Consider the following 15,759-nt stretch of genomic DNA (forward strand, 5'->3'; position numbering starts at 1 on the left):
AGATCTGAGCCCCCTCTGTGACCTACACCACAGGTCATGGCAACGCCGGATTCTTAACCCACTGAGCAAGGGCAGGGATCGAACCCTCAACCTCATGGTTCCTAGTTGGATTCGTTAACCATTGAGCCATGATGGGAACTCCTATAGTTTTGATTATTGTAGATTTGTAGTTAGTTTTGAAATCAGTATATGTGAGTTTCAACTTTGTACTCATTTTCAGTCTGTTTCACTTATTCAGTGGTCCTGAAGATTCGATATAAAATTTAGGATGAGTTCTTCACTAACTGTAGAAAATGGCTTGGAACTTTGATAGGGATTTCATTGTCTCTGTAGTCAGTGTCGGATTCGTTAACCACTGAGCCACGAGGGGAACTCCGATTTGCTGCTTTTTAAAGGCTAATATTCCTTTGTATTTGTATACCATGTTTTTCTTTGCCCATTAACCACCCATTGACAGACATTTATCCCAATTATTGTGAATAATGTTGCAATGAAGTTCAGATGTCTCTTTGAGATTCTGACTTCAGTACTTTGGGATATAGACCCAGACGTGGGATTACTGGATCTCTTGGCGTTTCCATGTTCAGTTTTTTGAAGAACCTCTATAGGTTTTCCATAGTGGCTGCAGCAATTTAAACACCCAGCACCAGTGTACAAGGCATCCCATTTCTCCACATCCTCGCCGCATTTGACATCTTTTGGGGTTTTTGGTAACAGCCGTTCTAACAGCTGTGAAGTAATAGCCCCCCTGGCTTTCTTTCTTTTTTTTTTTTTTCCATTTGCGGTTCCCTGACGGTTGGTGATGTTGAACATCTCATATACCTGTTTGTATAAAGGAGGACATTTGTATGTCTTCTTTTGAGAAATGTCAACCAGTCCTTTGCCCATTTTGTCATGGTTCCTTCTGTATTTTGGATATCAACCTCTTATCTGACATATGGTTTGCAAATATTTCTTCCATTCCTTAGTTTACCTTTATATTTTCTTGATTGTTTCTTTTGCTGTGCAGTAGCTTTTTAGTTTGATATAATTCTACCTGTCTATTTTTGCTTTCATTGCCTGAAATTTTGGTGTCATCCAATAAGTCATTGTTAAGCCCAATATTTTGCTTTCCTTATGTTTTTTTCTAAGAGTTTTATGGTTATGGATTTTGTTTATTTCTTCAATCTATCTTGAGTTGATTTTTTATGTGGTGTGAGATGACTCAACTTCATTCTTCTACGTGTGTATATCCCGTTTTCCTGTACTGATTATTGAAGAAACTATCCTTTTCCAATTGTGTATTCTTTTTTTTCCCCCCTTTTTTAGGGCTAAGGCTGCTGCTTATGGAAGATCCCAGGCTAGGGGTCTAATTAGAGCTGCAGCTGCTGGCTTACACCACAGCCACAGCAATGCTGGATCTGAGCTACATCTCCAACCTACGCCACAGCTTGTGGCCATGCCGGATCCTTAACCCATCAAGAGGCCAGGAATCAAACTCACATCTTCAGACTATGTTGGATTCTTAACCTGCTGAGCCACAATGGACACTCCCCCAATTCTGTATTCTTGATGCACTTCTCAAAGATCAGTTGATAGTAAATCTGTGGACTAATTTCTGAGTTCTCTACTATGTTCTGTTGTTTTATATGTTTGTTGTAATGCTAGTACCATGGCTTTGTAATAGCTTTTGAAATCAGGAAATGTAACACCTCCAGCTTTGTTCTTCTTGTGTAAAATTGCTTTGGACATGCAGGGTCTTTTATGGTTCCAAGTGAATTCTAGGATTATTTTTTCTATTTCTGTAAAGAATGCCATTGGAATTTTGATACGGATTGCATTGAAACTATAGATCACTTTGGGTAATATGGACATTTTAACAATATCAATTTTTTCGATCCATGAACATGGGATGTCCTTCATATTATTTGTGTCGTCTTTGATTTCTTTCATGAATGTTTTATACTCTTTAGTTTCAAGTCTTTCACCTGCTTAGTTAAGCTTATTCCTAAGTATTTTATTCTTTTTGATGCTATTGTAAACAAGATTGTTTCCTACTTTCCTTTTTGGATAGGCTTTGGTTTGTGTATAGGTTTTTGTCTGCTTCTTTCGGTATGTTGATATTTGTATCTTGCAAATTTACTGAATTCATATATTGATTCTAATGGCTTTTGGTGGAGTCTTTTGGGTGTTCCAGATAGATCACATGATCTGAAAACAGAGATACTTTTACTTCTTCCTTTCTAATTTGGATCCCTTTTATTTCTTATTGCTTAACTGCTCTTTCTAGGACTTACAGCGCTGTGTTGAACAGAGGAGGCAAAAGAGAGCATTCTTTTTGGGGGTTTTTTGTTGTTTTGGGGGTTTTGTTTCTGATTTTAGGGAAAAACTTTTAGGCTTTCATCATTGCTCTGGGGGTTTCCATATACGACCTTTAATATAATGAAGAAGTTTCCTTCCATTCTTAGTTTTAGGATTTTTATTGTGAAATATTATTGAATTTTGTTAAATGCCTTTTTTTCTGCATGAATTGAGATGATCATGTGTTTTTTTTTCCTTCATCATATTAATGTGATATATTACACTGATAGAATTTCATTTGTTGGCCCATCCTTGTAGTCTAGGAATAAATCCACTTGGTCATAGTGTATAATCCTTTTCTATTTTTCTGTGTTCTGTTTTCTAGTATTTTGTCGAGGATTTTTGGTGGAGTTATAGTTTATAATTGTTATATCTTACACAATTACTTTTTGTCCAAGATATGTCTTTGTCTTTTTAAGTTTTTGAACTGAGGTCTATTTCATCTGAATTAATATACCCTACCAGCTTTCTTTTGATTAATATTTACTTGGAACATCTCTTTTTATCCTTTTACATTTAATCTTTTTCTGTCTTTAAAGTGTGTCTTTTTAAGACTACATATATATATATATTTGGATTATTTTCCTAATCCATTCTGCCTATCTCTGCCTTTGATCAGACCATTTAATCCACTTACATTTTTTCTTTTTTTTTAGGTTCCGAGGCTAGGGGTCTAATAGGAGCTACAGCTGCCAGCTTACGCCACAGACAGAGGCAATGCCAGATCCTTAACCCGCTGAGCAAGGCCGGGAATCAATCCGGCAACCTCATGGTTCCTAGTTAGATTCCTTTCTGCTGCACCACTACAGAACTCCTAATCCACTTACATTTAAAGTAACTACTAACAAGGAGAAATTTACTACTGCCATTTTGCTACTTAAAAAAAAAAAGTCTTATAGTTTTTTGGTCTCTATTACTGCCTTGTTTTCTGTTTGGCTCTTTTTCTTTTTGTAATGATATATTTTAATTCCCTTCTCATGTATACTTTTCTGTATATTCTATAGATATTTTCTTTGTGGTTACCTGGGGATTACATATAACACTCTCAAGTTATAACACAATCTAATTAGGATGTTACCAACTTGACCTCAATTGCATACAAAAACTCTACTCCTATATTGTTCTGTTTCCTCTTCGTCTTATTAATATCACACATTACATCTTTATACATTGTGTATCTAATAACATAGACTTATAATTTAATAATTATTTTAATGCATTTGTCTTCTGCTGAAATACAAAGTGGAGTTTCTGCCAAAATTAAGGTAATACTGGTTTTTATATTTGTCCAGGTATTCATCAGATCTTGACATCTTCATGCTGCTGTAAGTTACTGTCTAGCATCCTATCATTTCAAACTAAAGGACTGCCTTTACTATTTCTTACGGATCAAGTAGTCTACAAATAAGTTCTGCTCTGTTCCATCCAGTTCAAGGTGATGGGGTCAGGGGACTGGGAAGCAGGATGCTACCTGCTCAAGAGCAAGACCATTGCCACACTGGCGAAGGTGTGGGGCAATAGTAAGTGAAAATGCCACAAAACCTTCCTGTTATTTTAAGGATGACCTTTTCTTGCTTGAATCTTTGCTTGCTTGCTGTAAAATTGGGACTTTTCCAGAGCTCCTACGAAATTAGTTCAGACAGCTTCTGGTTGTTTTCTTCATATTTCTGTGGGAAAAGGAGTGCTTGAACTTCCTAGTCTGCCATTTTGTCAAAACACTGGTTTTTAACCAATTAAATTTGCAGTGATAAATTGTGAAATTTATTGAGGGTTTTGGGAAATTGGCACTCCCATCAGTGCTGATGATCGTGCCGGGATAGCAGTCTGTGTGTGCGCATCTGTATGTGTATGTGTATATGCATGTCTGTATATATGTGGACTAGCTTATATGTGTGTGCATGCGAGAGATTATGTATGTATCTGATGAGATTAAAAACACTAGTATTATCTGACTCCTAGGAACTTGGCCTAAAGAAATACTCATGGATTATGTATGGGGAGTTTGGGCTATAAGAATATTTATTGTCCACATTCCTTACAATAATGAAATACTAGTAGAAAGACGTATGTTTAATAAGAGGGGTTGGTTAAAGCATGGTGGTCCAGCACACAGTGAAATGCTACATACCTGGTAAAACTCATCCTGAGGAAGAATAATTTCATCGAACTGACATTATTATTTCCAAATAGATTTTAACACCAACTGCTTATTTAAAAAAAGGATCTAAGCACCCCCATTCCAGTGGCAATCATTACTGTCGTGAATCAGGCCATTTAGCAGCTGCCCACTCCCCAAACGCTTCTGTAACCCTGGTCCTCTTGGACTTACCCCGACTTTGGGTCTCACAAGTCCTGTGGCTTTACTTACAGAGTATTAGCTTTTGAACTCAAGGCAGCGACTGTAAGATCCATTTTTGGAACCAAGGAGGCTGAGAGCCGCTGCAGGGATTCTTGGGAGGTTGAGACCATTTACCAGGCAATGCATTAACCACTTTACAAATATTAATTCATTCAATTCTCATAGAGACGAAGAGACCTATTTTATTATCCTCGTTTTTCAACTGAGGAAGCTAGAGCCCTGGGAAGGTTCTATCTTGCCTCACGTTCCAGAGCTAGTGATTGGTAGAGTTGAGATTTCAACCCAGGTATGATTTCAACCCAGAGCCTAGGCTTTCACTCACAGCTTTTGCTTTCTCTTGTTCTTATTAGTGGACAAATAATAATGATGATGAATAATACTTAACATAAGAGAAATGTCATCAACAGTGATTTTCATTGTCCAGAGCTTTTTATTAAGTGTTTTTACTTACAAGAGGCCATTTACCTGTGAAAATTCATTTTGCTGAGACAGGAACGGAGGCTCATGTACCCAGAGTAGATGCTGTGAAACCCAGTGCAGGACGTCCAGAGTCAATATTATTGATAAACAGTACGATGTGAATAATGATAAAAAGTGCCCACGCTCCTCAGGGCTTCACAATGTGAATTCACACACATTTTACAAGAGCTAACTGGCTCTCAGAGGCCAGCGACGCGTGCGAGACAGCACATCACGTAAGAAATAGCAGTTATTGCTTTGCTCAACAACAACGCCTTGCACGCCAGAGCTGAAGACAAGGCTTTTCGTAGGGAAGTGAAACTCACATCGCAGGGAGGTGTGGACCTCACCTGGTTGCTGCCGCTGCTTCGTGGCCCCTGGGCAGGTTCTCGGCCGCACTGGCCCCGAAGGCGCCTCCCGAGGAGTCCTGGCCCGCGGGCACCCGGGCACCTGGGCAGATGGGCGGGTCCGGGCTGCGGGTCGCGGCGGACCGCCCTCGTGCCCGTGGCAACCCCGTGCCCCCGCCGCCCCCGGGCCGCGCCGAGCTGACCCCGGGCCGCCTCCCCGAGATCCCCCGCCCCCGCCCGGGCCGCTCCGCGCCGGGACCCGGTCGCCCTCCGCCGCCGCCGCCGGGGCCGCTCGCACCCTTCTCGGGCCGCCTCGGCGCCCTCCCCGCGCCCCCGCCGCCGGGAGCTGCCCCGGCGGGCGGCGGGCGGCCGGCGGCCGGCGCGAGGCCCCTCCCCGGCGGAGTCGCTCAGCGCGGAGGAAGCGGAGGCGGCGGCAGCGCCGAGACCTCGCCGCGCTCATGGCGTCGCCCGGGTGAGTGCGGCGCTCGCGGCCGCGCTGGGGAGGGGGCTGCGGGGTGGGGGCTGCGGGCGGCCGGCGGCGGGCTGCGGCCCTTCCCGGCCGGCGGCCCCGGACCCCCGCCCGCCGGCGCGCCAGGCCCCGCGGCCCTCTCCTGCCGACCTTGGGCGGAGGCGGCCGGGGCGGGGGCGGGCGGAGACGGGCGGGGGGCGCGGGCGGAGTGGGGATCGCGGCGCCGGGGGCGGGATCCGGGGCGGGGGGCGCGGGGGCCGGGGCCCGGCAGCGCGGGTGCGGCCCCCCGGCGCCCCCGGCCTGGAGCCGCGGCGCCCGCCACCCCGCCTTCCGCATCTCTTTTCTCCGCTTGCTCGCGTTGGAGTTGATGCTGGGTTCTCGCCGCCGTCGGGACGCAGCCCGAAAGTCCCCACCGTCGGCAGCGAGGGCCGGGCAGACCCTGCTTCGGCCTGGCCTGGGCCTCCTGCTTGGGCCGGGCCGCGGGCCGGGTTACAGGGGGTGCCCCTATTCTGACATCATCTCCAGTCTCCTGTCCTGGCGTTAAAACGTGATTTCTTTTCGGAAATGAGGGTAACACACAGAGTTTGCAATTTTATAAAATCCTTACTGCAAAATAAAACCTCGGCCATTCATTATGATTACTTTTTGTTTTGGTAATTTAACTAGTCTCGAAAGCTGGGAATGACAGAATTAATCCAACAGCCACGCTTCGCAGAGGAGGAAGATTCGTCTCAAGGTCATTGCTTTAGTTGGTATTGGACTTTATTTGACTGTCGTCCATCATCCAGAGTGTCTTCAAGCTTGTGGCTGGCATAGCCGTTCAAGTTCATCCTCACACCTCACAAAGGGCTTTGACTGGGGCGGGGGTTGGCGTGGGGCCTGCTGGGGGGTGGCGATGGTGGCCCTTAGGCCCCTTGCCCGTGAGGCCCGAGCCGTGCCCTGAATGCACTGAGCCTGCATGGAGCAAGCTGCGTTTGACTCGAGCCAAGTCATGGGCATTTTCCATCTACCTGCTGTCTTTCGAGGTTCGGGGAGGAGCAGTCAGGAGTACCCAGTACTTTGAGCTTGTAAATAGAATAAATAGCTCATCTCTCAGAAGGCCAGGCTGATTCATCGAGAGGTTGAAGGTCCCACTGCATTCCCAGCCCTCTTGTCACAACAGGGTGAGGCAGAGCAGGCTGAAGGCAGCACGAGGGAGGCTAAGCCTGTGTGCCGCTGCCATGAGACCTTTACAAAAGTGATGGGGCATTTGGCATCCAAGCCCTCTACTTGGTAGATCTGGGTCAGAGGTGGACTTCATACTGGGGCGGGCGTGCTAAACTCTGTCCCTGTGTCAGGTGGTCTTAGTGCAGATTTGATATTTGCAGTTCTATGTATGAGCGACGTCCCAAGTCTGCGTTTGGCATTAATTTCTGAGGCCTACCCATGGCAAAGCTGCCACAAAGTGTTTAGTGGACTTTATTTTTTTTAATGATTTTTATTTTTGCCATTATAGCTGATTTACAGTGTTCTGTCCGTTTCTACTGTACAGCACAGTGGCCCTGTCGTATGTGGTATACTTTATTTCATTTCATGGAAAGAACCGTGTGCTTGTGTGCGAATGTGGGGACGGTCCACACCTCAAGAGGTCTGTACGCTTTGCTGGTAGACCAGAGTCTCGCCAGCGAGGCCTGGTTTCCTAGGATTCTTCGATCTCTCTCAAGTCAGCAGACGTTCAGCCTCCTAGACTAGGTGCTGTGGGAACAAGTCCAGTGATTCAAGGCAGGGATGGAGAAGCCTCCAAATCTGGCGTTCTTTTCTTTTTTTGAACATTTTTTGAAATTTATTTTTTAATCAAGGTACAGTTGATTTACAATGTTGTGCCAATTTCTGCTGTACAGCAAAGCGACCCAGTCATTCATATGTATACACATTCCCTTTCTTATATTATCTTCCGTCACGGTCTATCCCAAGAGACCGGGTATATATAGCTCCCCGTGCTGTACGGCAGGGCCGCACTGCTGATCCATGACCAAGTGTAGTAGTTTGCTCACCCCGGGCTTCCCGGTCCATCCCGCTCCCTCCCCACTGGTGTTCTTTTCTAAGCGACGATTTCCACGCGAGAGCTGGGAAGGAAAGAAGAAACCCCAAGAGGTTTTGAGGCCCTTACCCCTGTGCTAGGCATCGTGCAAAAGAAAATGGCAAGAATGAAGCCATCGAAGGAGAAGAGATGTTTGAGACGCCTCACAGCCCAGCGTCTCTGGAGCTACGTCGAGACAAGGCCGGAGATGGAGTCGGGGCCAGATTACAGGACCTGGCCTCGTTTTGTGGGCTTATTGCTCCCTGTTCACTGAAGGATGTTTGTCACCAAGCCCTCGGGGAATCCATGTGACAGCAGGGTGGAGGAGGCGGAGAGGGCAGGAGAGGTGGAGAGATGCGCATCCGCTACCATCAACCGTCTCCTGCCTCCTGCGAGCTTCCACTCCTTGCAGCCCCTGTCTCTTCTCTGCTCTGCCTGCGCCTTCACTGTTGGAGTTGCCTTGGGTCGGGGAGTCTGTCTAATCCCAGCACGTGTTCTCTGCATCCATTTCTGCAGCTTTAAATGTGCAGATCAGAGGTTCTTAACCTGGGGTCCATGGTTCATGGGTGGGCTTCCAAGGCCCTGCATCCCCTGAAATTGTATGCAGCAACACTGGAGGTTCCTGTGTATTTTCCTGGGACCAAGGTCTATGGCCCTCATCATCTGTAGCCCATCTTGAGGGGCTCCAGCAGTTTTATAGCCATCCATCCACACCTCTCTAGAAGGACAGTTAACTGTGCAAAATATGTATATTTTTTTCAGATTGTTAATGGTAGATGCTTTCAAAAACAAACAAACGAACAAACCAAAACTATGAAACAGAGGAGAAAAATCGAACGTAGGGATTCGTTTCCCGTTGTGGCACAGTGGAAACGAATCTGACTAGTATCCATGAGGATGCGGGTCCTTGGCCTCGCTCAGTGGGTTAAGGATCCGGTGTTGCTGTGAGCTGTGGTGTAGGTCGCAGACCCCACTCAGATCTGGCGTTGCTGTGGCTGTGGCATAGGCTCCAGCTGCAGCTCCAATTCAACCCCGAGGCTGGGAGCCTCCATGTGCCGTGGGTGCGGCCCTAAAAAGAAAAAAAAAGAAAGAAAAAAAAAATCAAACGTCGTCTGCGTTTCCATAGACCACCACTTAAAAAGTTTTAGTGTTTCTGAAATTAGGCTGTTATTTTTCTGAGAGAGACATGCTTACAGAGTCGACTAGAGCTCCTCCCCCTCCCCCCGTCTTAGGCAGGTATCCTGACATTTTTTGTTGCATTTGCATGTTATATTTGTTCTTTGTTTCTCCCCCAATTTTTACATTTATTGTTTTATTTTGCATGTAACATAAAACTTGTCATCTTAACCATTTATTTTCTCTCTTTGTACATAAATGGCCTCATGCTCTTCTACAGCTTTGCTTTATTCACCCAGGGCTGTGCTTCAGCATTCTCCCCCGTGAGAACAAGAAGATTTACCTAAAATTCGACATGTATAGAATATCCTGTGGCATGGTTATGTTATTTAGTTAAGACCGTTTCCAGGTTTCTCTGTAAGATGGTGCCACGCAGTTGGTATCTCCCTCTGGACACGCACAAGTGTTCTTCTAGGAGTTCCCTTTCTGGCTCAGTGGGTTAAGAACCCAACTAGCATCCATGAGGATTTGGGTTCCGTCCCTGGCCCCATTCAGTGGATTAAGGATCCGGCATTGCCGTGAGCTGCGGTTGCAGACGCAGCTCGAGTCCTGCTGCAGCTCTGATTCCACCCCTAGCCTGGGAACTTCCCTATGCCGAAGGTGTGGCCCTAAAAAGCAAAATAAATAAATAAATAAAATAATAAAATAAAATAAAAATTAAAAAGAAAGAAAAAAAGAGAAATGGGACACTAATGGCATTTTCATGCACCCCTTCTTCTAAGATGGAAACGTCATCCTTGAAGTTCCTCAGAACTTAGTCCTTCAGAGATAGTCCCAATTTCTTTGATCTGGTTGGTAACATCGAATTCTAACCACCCACATCCCCTAAGTAAACCGGTTTTCGTTTCAGAAAATGTGGTCCTTGTAGCACTGAAGCAGCCTCTGCCCTGGCCGGGGGCGGGGGGGTGGCGGATGCCATGAGAGGGTCCTGGGGAAAGTGGGGGAGGCCAGGAGCCCCAGCGGACGGCCTCGCCTGCCCTCCTGGCCACTCAGCTCCTTGGCGGCTGAAAGCACTGCCCGTTAGCATCCCCCGGATGGACGGGAAAGGAAGACCTATTGCCTTTCCCGTCCAGGCAGATTCTCTCCTAACGCCATCATTTTGTGGGGCAGGAAAAGGTCCTTCAGGAAGGGGCTCAGCTTTCCATGGGAGCCTGGCCTGGTCCAAATGGGTCAGCAGAGCTGCGAGCTCTTCGCCCTGGGTGAAGGCTGGGTCCGCTGGCCAGGCCGGGGGCGGGGAGGGGAGGAAAGGGCCTACGGATGCCGCTGTGGGAGGAGACGCTCAGGAGCTCAGACAAGGTGTACACGTGCTCCCGGGAGAGGTCCAGCAGGAGCCTTAGCCTCTGCACCTTCCAAAGAGCCAAAGAACGCACATGGCTTTGCCAGCAGGAGGCAGAGTGTGCCCCCGCCCCGCTGGGGTTGCGCAGGGAGCCAGCAGCCACCCCAGTGTGTCCCTACTGGAGAAAATGAGAGGCCCGGGACGGGGTTGTAGGCTGAAGCCTCTCTGGCTCTGGCCCGGAACCCCACTGACCTGCCCACAGGTGGCAGATGTTGTCATGCGGCCACCCTCTGTCCCAGCTCAAAGGAGAGCCTCCTCTTTCCCAGAACCATGAGCGGCAGGGGCTTTCCAGTCCGAGGGAGGGTTTAGGAAATTGAGATGCTGTCTGCTTCCAGGACATGTGTCTGCAGGCTCTGTCTTAAGTGCTCTTTCATATCTTATGTTATTTAATCTTCACGGCAACCCTATGGCAAGTAACTGTTACTTATCCATATTACACAGACGGGGAACTGAGGCCCAGCTAAGCCGTTTCAGTTAAAATATGATACACAGTGACCCCGTTAAGGACATTTGGTTTAAATCTGGCTACTGAGGCCCAACAATAACGTTGGATCCAGTTTTTTTTTATGTAATCAATTGAGAGTTTATTAATTCTTTGCTATTCGTTAGTTTCAAATGCGCTTACAAAAGAAGTTTTAAAAATTAGCAACATGTAAGGAGCTGTTCAAAGAAGTAAAATTAATGTTTATTTTTTGCCTTTGAAATAGTTAACTTATGTTGTTCTCATCACGAAGCTCCTGCGGCCTCTCCGTGGCGCGCTCTGGATGAAAGTGAAGGGTGTGTTGGCGTGGTTCGTTGGCGTGAGAAGCTGTGTTGCAGAGTGGTTGTACCTTCAATTACGCTTTTAGAGGAGACGGTGGAGTGTGGAATAACTTAGAAGCGGCCCTTTTCTTTAAGGAAGGATCCCTCTGGGAGGTTGTGCTTTCTGAGCAAGATCACTGCTTGTCCGGAAACTCTTGTAGTTGAGATGCGGTGGTTCTGTCTTAGGTTCTCTCTCTACCTTGTAACCTTTAACAAAATTGTTAGTTGCTTTACTTAAAAAAAAAAAAAAAAAGACAGTAATATATGCACATGGTAAAAATCTCAAAAGTATAAGAGGAACACGAATGAAAATTCAGGTACCCGCTGTTCCTGTGTGAGAAGCCAGCATCATTGGAGCAGCAGCGGGGTCCAGGCAGGGCACAGTGGGGATTCCTGTCCTCCTCCCTGTTCTGTTGTAGACCCAGAAGGCCTTTTAGAGATGTCCTTTGTTATTTTGTTTCTCTTTAGATTCTTGGCTCTTTCTCATGGATTTGCAGATCTGTGTAGGCTGAGCAAACCAACTTTTGTTGTTTGTATTACGAATGCTTTTCCTGTCATTTGCCTTCTGACTTTATGAAACTTTCCTTACTCTGAGATCTTTTTTTTTTTTTAAATCTCTAATATTTTCTTTCAGCGTATTTTATACTTCGTTTTCTTTTCTTTTCATTTTTTTTTTTAATGGCACCCACGGCATATGGAAGTTCCCTGGGCCAGGGATTGACTCTGAGCTACAGCTGCGACCTAGGCAGCAGCTTCGGGTAACTATGGATCCTTTTAACCCACGGCACGGGCCCAGGGATCGAACCCATGCCTCCACAGCAACCCGAGGTGCTGCAGTCAGATTCTTAACAGAGTACAACACAGCGGGAACTCTTTCATTTTCTAATTTAACTCAGATGCAGGTAGTGTTCATTTTGGTGAAAAGAGCAGTAGGGAGTTACCTTTTTTTTTTTTTCAGGTTATTGTAATCGAGTTACAGTTGCAGAGCTATCAGATCGGGGACACAGTTCCCAATTGCATTTGGACCTACTGGGGGTTCTTCTTTTACTGGACTCTGTTCATGAACCAGTACTACAGTCTTAACTTAGTGTGGCTTGAACTATGTTCTACTGTCTGGCAGGTTTTGTTCTCTTTCATTACTGTTCTGTTAGAATTTTCCTATTCTTGTACAAATATTTCAATAGAATCAGTTTATCCGTTTTTGAACCTGAATTCACTTACAGGTTAATTTGGGGAGAATTGACTTTAAAATTATGGTAAGCCTACCTCACCCCATAGGAGTCTTCCTTCCACATTTTGAAACTTCTTTTTGTATATAGGATGGCTATTTGGCTTTTAAAAATTTTGGGGGGCATTCCCCTTGTGGCTCAGTGGTAACGAACCCAACTTGTATCCATGAGGATGTGGGTTTGATCCCTGGCCTCGCTCAGTGGGTTAAGGATCCAGCGTTGCCCTGAGCTGCCGTGTAGATGGCAGACACCGCTGAGATCTGGCCTTGCTGTGGCTGTGGTGCAGGCTGGCCGCTGTAGCTCTGATTCAACTCCTAGCCTGGGAACTTCCATATGCCTCGGGTGCAGCCCTAATGTCCCCAACTTATTGAATTCTCTCATTGCTCATAGTGGTTTTCCAGTTGGTCTCTTGATTTTCCAGATCTGACCACACCCTAATTTTTTTCTGCTATCATGGATGAATAGCAAGTTGACTCTGCTTTTCTTACCCCCCTCCCCACAGCATGTGGCATTCCTGGGCCAGGGATCAGCTGCAACCTACCCCACTGTTGGGGCAACACTGGATCCTTAACCCACTGTGCCCAGGCCTGCTATTGAACCTGCATCCCAGGGCTCTGATCCCACTGTGCCACAGCAGGAACTCCTGACTCTACCTTTGTTGTGGGCAGACTGCGTGTCTTTAGGAAAGGGTGCACAGTGAGTCCTGCCCTCCTTAAGCACCCCCAGCCCCCTAGTCCCTGTGCTGCTCAGCATCTCCAAGGAAGTGGGTCCCCCCATCCGGGCTAGAACATGAGCACCAGCCCCTCTCATGTCGCACAGCCCCACTCATCCACGGCCTTCCCCCTGGAGACAGTAGCAGCTCTCTTGAGCCTGAATATTTGGAGGTTTCCTGGGCTCTTTGTCACACCCTCTTCCCGGTCTGTTGAAATCTGTCAGTCTTTCGGAGCCCAACCCTGGGTTGTAGCCTCTGCTGCTGCCTCCTGGGTCTGACCTTCGTCATCTCTGATCTGTTCTCAGCATAGAACAAGCATGTCGACTTGCACTCTGAGCATCCTCCAGAATAAAAGCTGAAGTCTTGGAGTTCCCGTAGTGGCTCAGCGGAAATGAATCCTACTAGGAACCACGAGGTTGCGGGTTCGATCCCTGGCCTCACACAGTGGGCTAAGGATCCGGCGTTGCCGTGAGCTGTGAGCTGTGTCACAGATGTGGCTCGGATTCTGAGTTGCTGTGGCTATGGAGTAGACTGGCCAGGTGCAGCTCCAATTTGACCCCTAGCCTGGGACCTTCTATATGCCTCAGGTATTGCCCTAAAAAGCCAAAAAAAAAAAAAAAAAAAAAAAGCTGGAGCCTTTTCTGTGGCCTGGAAAGCCCAGTCTTACCTGACCTCCCCTACTGCCTTCCTCCCGCTCACTTGCACCAGCCTCTGCCTGATCCCCGAGCCCCTTCGGCCTGTGCGGCTGCCGGGAACTCTCTCCCCAGGGAGCCGTGTGCCCTCGCTTCCTGCCAAGCCTGCCCACAGGTTCGCTTCTCCAGGAGGTGCAGCCTGGCCCAATTCCCGCAGTCTCTGCCCCCGTTCCCCACACGCCTCGTGCCCGATCCCGGTCCATACCTCCTTTCTTCTACAGCACTTAACACCCGCCAGTGTATCCTCAACACTTTCAAACACTGTTCTTTGTCAGTCTCTCCCACCTTGTGGAAGGTCAGCTAAGAGCAGAGATATTTATGTCCTTCACTGATGTATCCCAAACTCCTAGAAAAGTCTCTAGCAGTAAATAAATATATGGGTAGGAGTTCCTGTTGTGGCTCAACATGTTAAGAACCAGACACGATGTCCGCGAGGAGGCAGGTTCAATCCTGGGCTTGGCTCGGTGGGTTAAGGATTCAGCGTTGCTGCAGGCTGCTGTGTGGGTTGCAGATGTAGCTCAGATCCGGCGTTGCCGTGGCTGTGACGTAGGCCTCAGGTGCAGCTCCAAGTTCGACCCCTAGCCCAGGAACTTCCAGATGCTGCAGGTATGGCCTTAAAAAGAATAAATAAATAAAGTGGTCAAATCCAAGAAAACACTGTCTTGTATAGTCTTGCTTCACATATGTAAATCTCTCTGGATCCTTACAGCAGCCTGATTCGTCATGCAGGGCAGGGAGGCCAGCTCTATTTTATAAACTAGCACACATGTATTGTGTGGAGTTTGTATAAGGAGTGTTCATAGCATCTCCCCAACCCAACTCTAGTGCAAGATCCTGAAAGATTGGAGCTGCCTTAAAAGGCCAAAGAGGGAGTTCCCGATGCGGCTCAGCAGGTTCCGAACCCGACTAGTATCCATAAGGATTCCAGCTCGATCCCTGGCCTCACTCAGTGGGTCGGGCATCTAGTGTTGCTATGGCTGTAGCGTAGGCAAAAAAAAAGAAAAAAGGAAAAAAACGGTCGATGAGCCGTTTCCTCTGGTCCAGTGAACCTGCTCGGCACGAAGGAAGCAGAGATGAAGACTACTTGCTTGTCGCAAGTAGTTGCTATAACCGTTACCCGGGGCCTTGCCGGAGGGGCAGCAGCAGCAGCCCAGACACCTCTGCTTGAGGGGCCCTTTCTCGGTGGGCTGCTCTCAGGAAATTCGAGGTGCCTGAAAGCAGGTGGACAGGAGTGGCCTCTGCCACGCTCCCTGAGCACCCCAGCATGTTGCAGGGACCAAACTGCTAGGCTGCACGGTGCTCATCTACTGCCTGTGTCACACGAACTGACCTCCGTTCGTCCCCCTGTGCCGTTTGATGGAACCTTCTCGTATACGTTCTCCTAGCCAGTCCTGGTGGCTGCACTGTGAGTTTGAAACTTTTGACAGCCTGTGGTCACCTCGCAGAGGTGGGATGGCCCCTGGTTTGGGCGTGGGTACTGTGGTTGAATGGCATTCCGTCTGAAACTCACGTGGAAGCCCTAACCCCTAGTACTTGGGAATGACCTTTTTTGCAAACAGGCTCTTCGCACATGTGTCTCGTTAATTTGAGCTTGCGCTAGGTGAAGGGGGGACCCTAAACCAGTGACTGGTGCCCGGCCAAAAAGCAGAGAAGAAGCACAGACACAGAGAGGGGAGAACCCACATTGGGACAGAGGACAGCTGTCTGGAGCCACATATGTGCTGCTCTGGTCTGGTGGGGAGGCCAGAACCCTGCACCGCACACTGGGGGGCTTAAGGAA

The 15,759-nt window shown here is 47.5% G+C and overlaps 1 protein-coding gene across 2 annotated transcripts in view; it reads left to right on the forward strand.

Annotated features, from left to right (window-relative positions):
* Nucleotides 1-15,759, forward strand: part of URGCP (upregulator of cell proliferation) — a 58,679-nt gene that overhangs the window by 18,907 nt on the left and 24,013 nt on the right. Inside the window, exon 1 of one of the 2 annotated variants that reach the window (XM_047763433.1) lies at nucleotides 5,822-5,977. The exons of the other annotated variant lie outside the window; for it this stretch is intronic. Coding sequence (XP_047619389.1) covers nucleotides 5,964-5,977 — 14 coding nt within the window. The 5' untranslated portion in view covers nucleotides 5,822-5,963. Of the gene's footprint in view, nucleotides 1-5,821; nucleotides 5,978-15,759 lie in introns of those variants that run through there. 2 annotated transcript variants of the gene reach the window in all.

The sequence above is a fragment of the Phacochoerus africanus genome, chromosome 16 (genome assembly GCF_016906955.1).
Source record: "Phacochoerus africanus isolate WHEZ1 chromosome 16, ROS_Pafr_v1, whole genome shotgun sequence".
In the NCBI taxonomy this organism is placed as follows: Eukaryota; Metazoa; Chordata; class Mammalia; order Artiodactyla; family Suidae; genus Phacochoerus; species Phacochoerus africanus.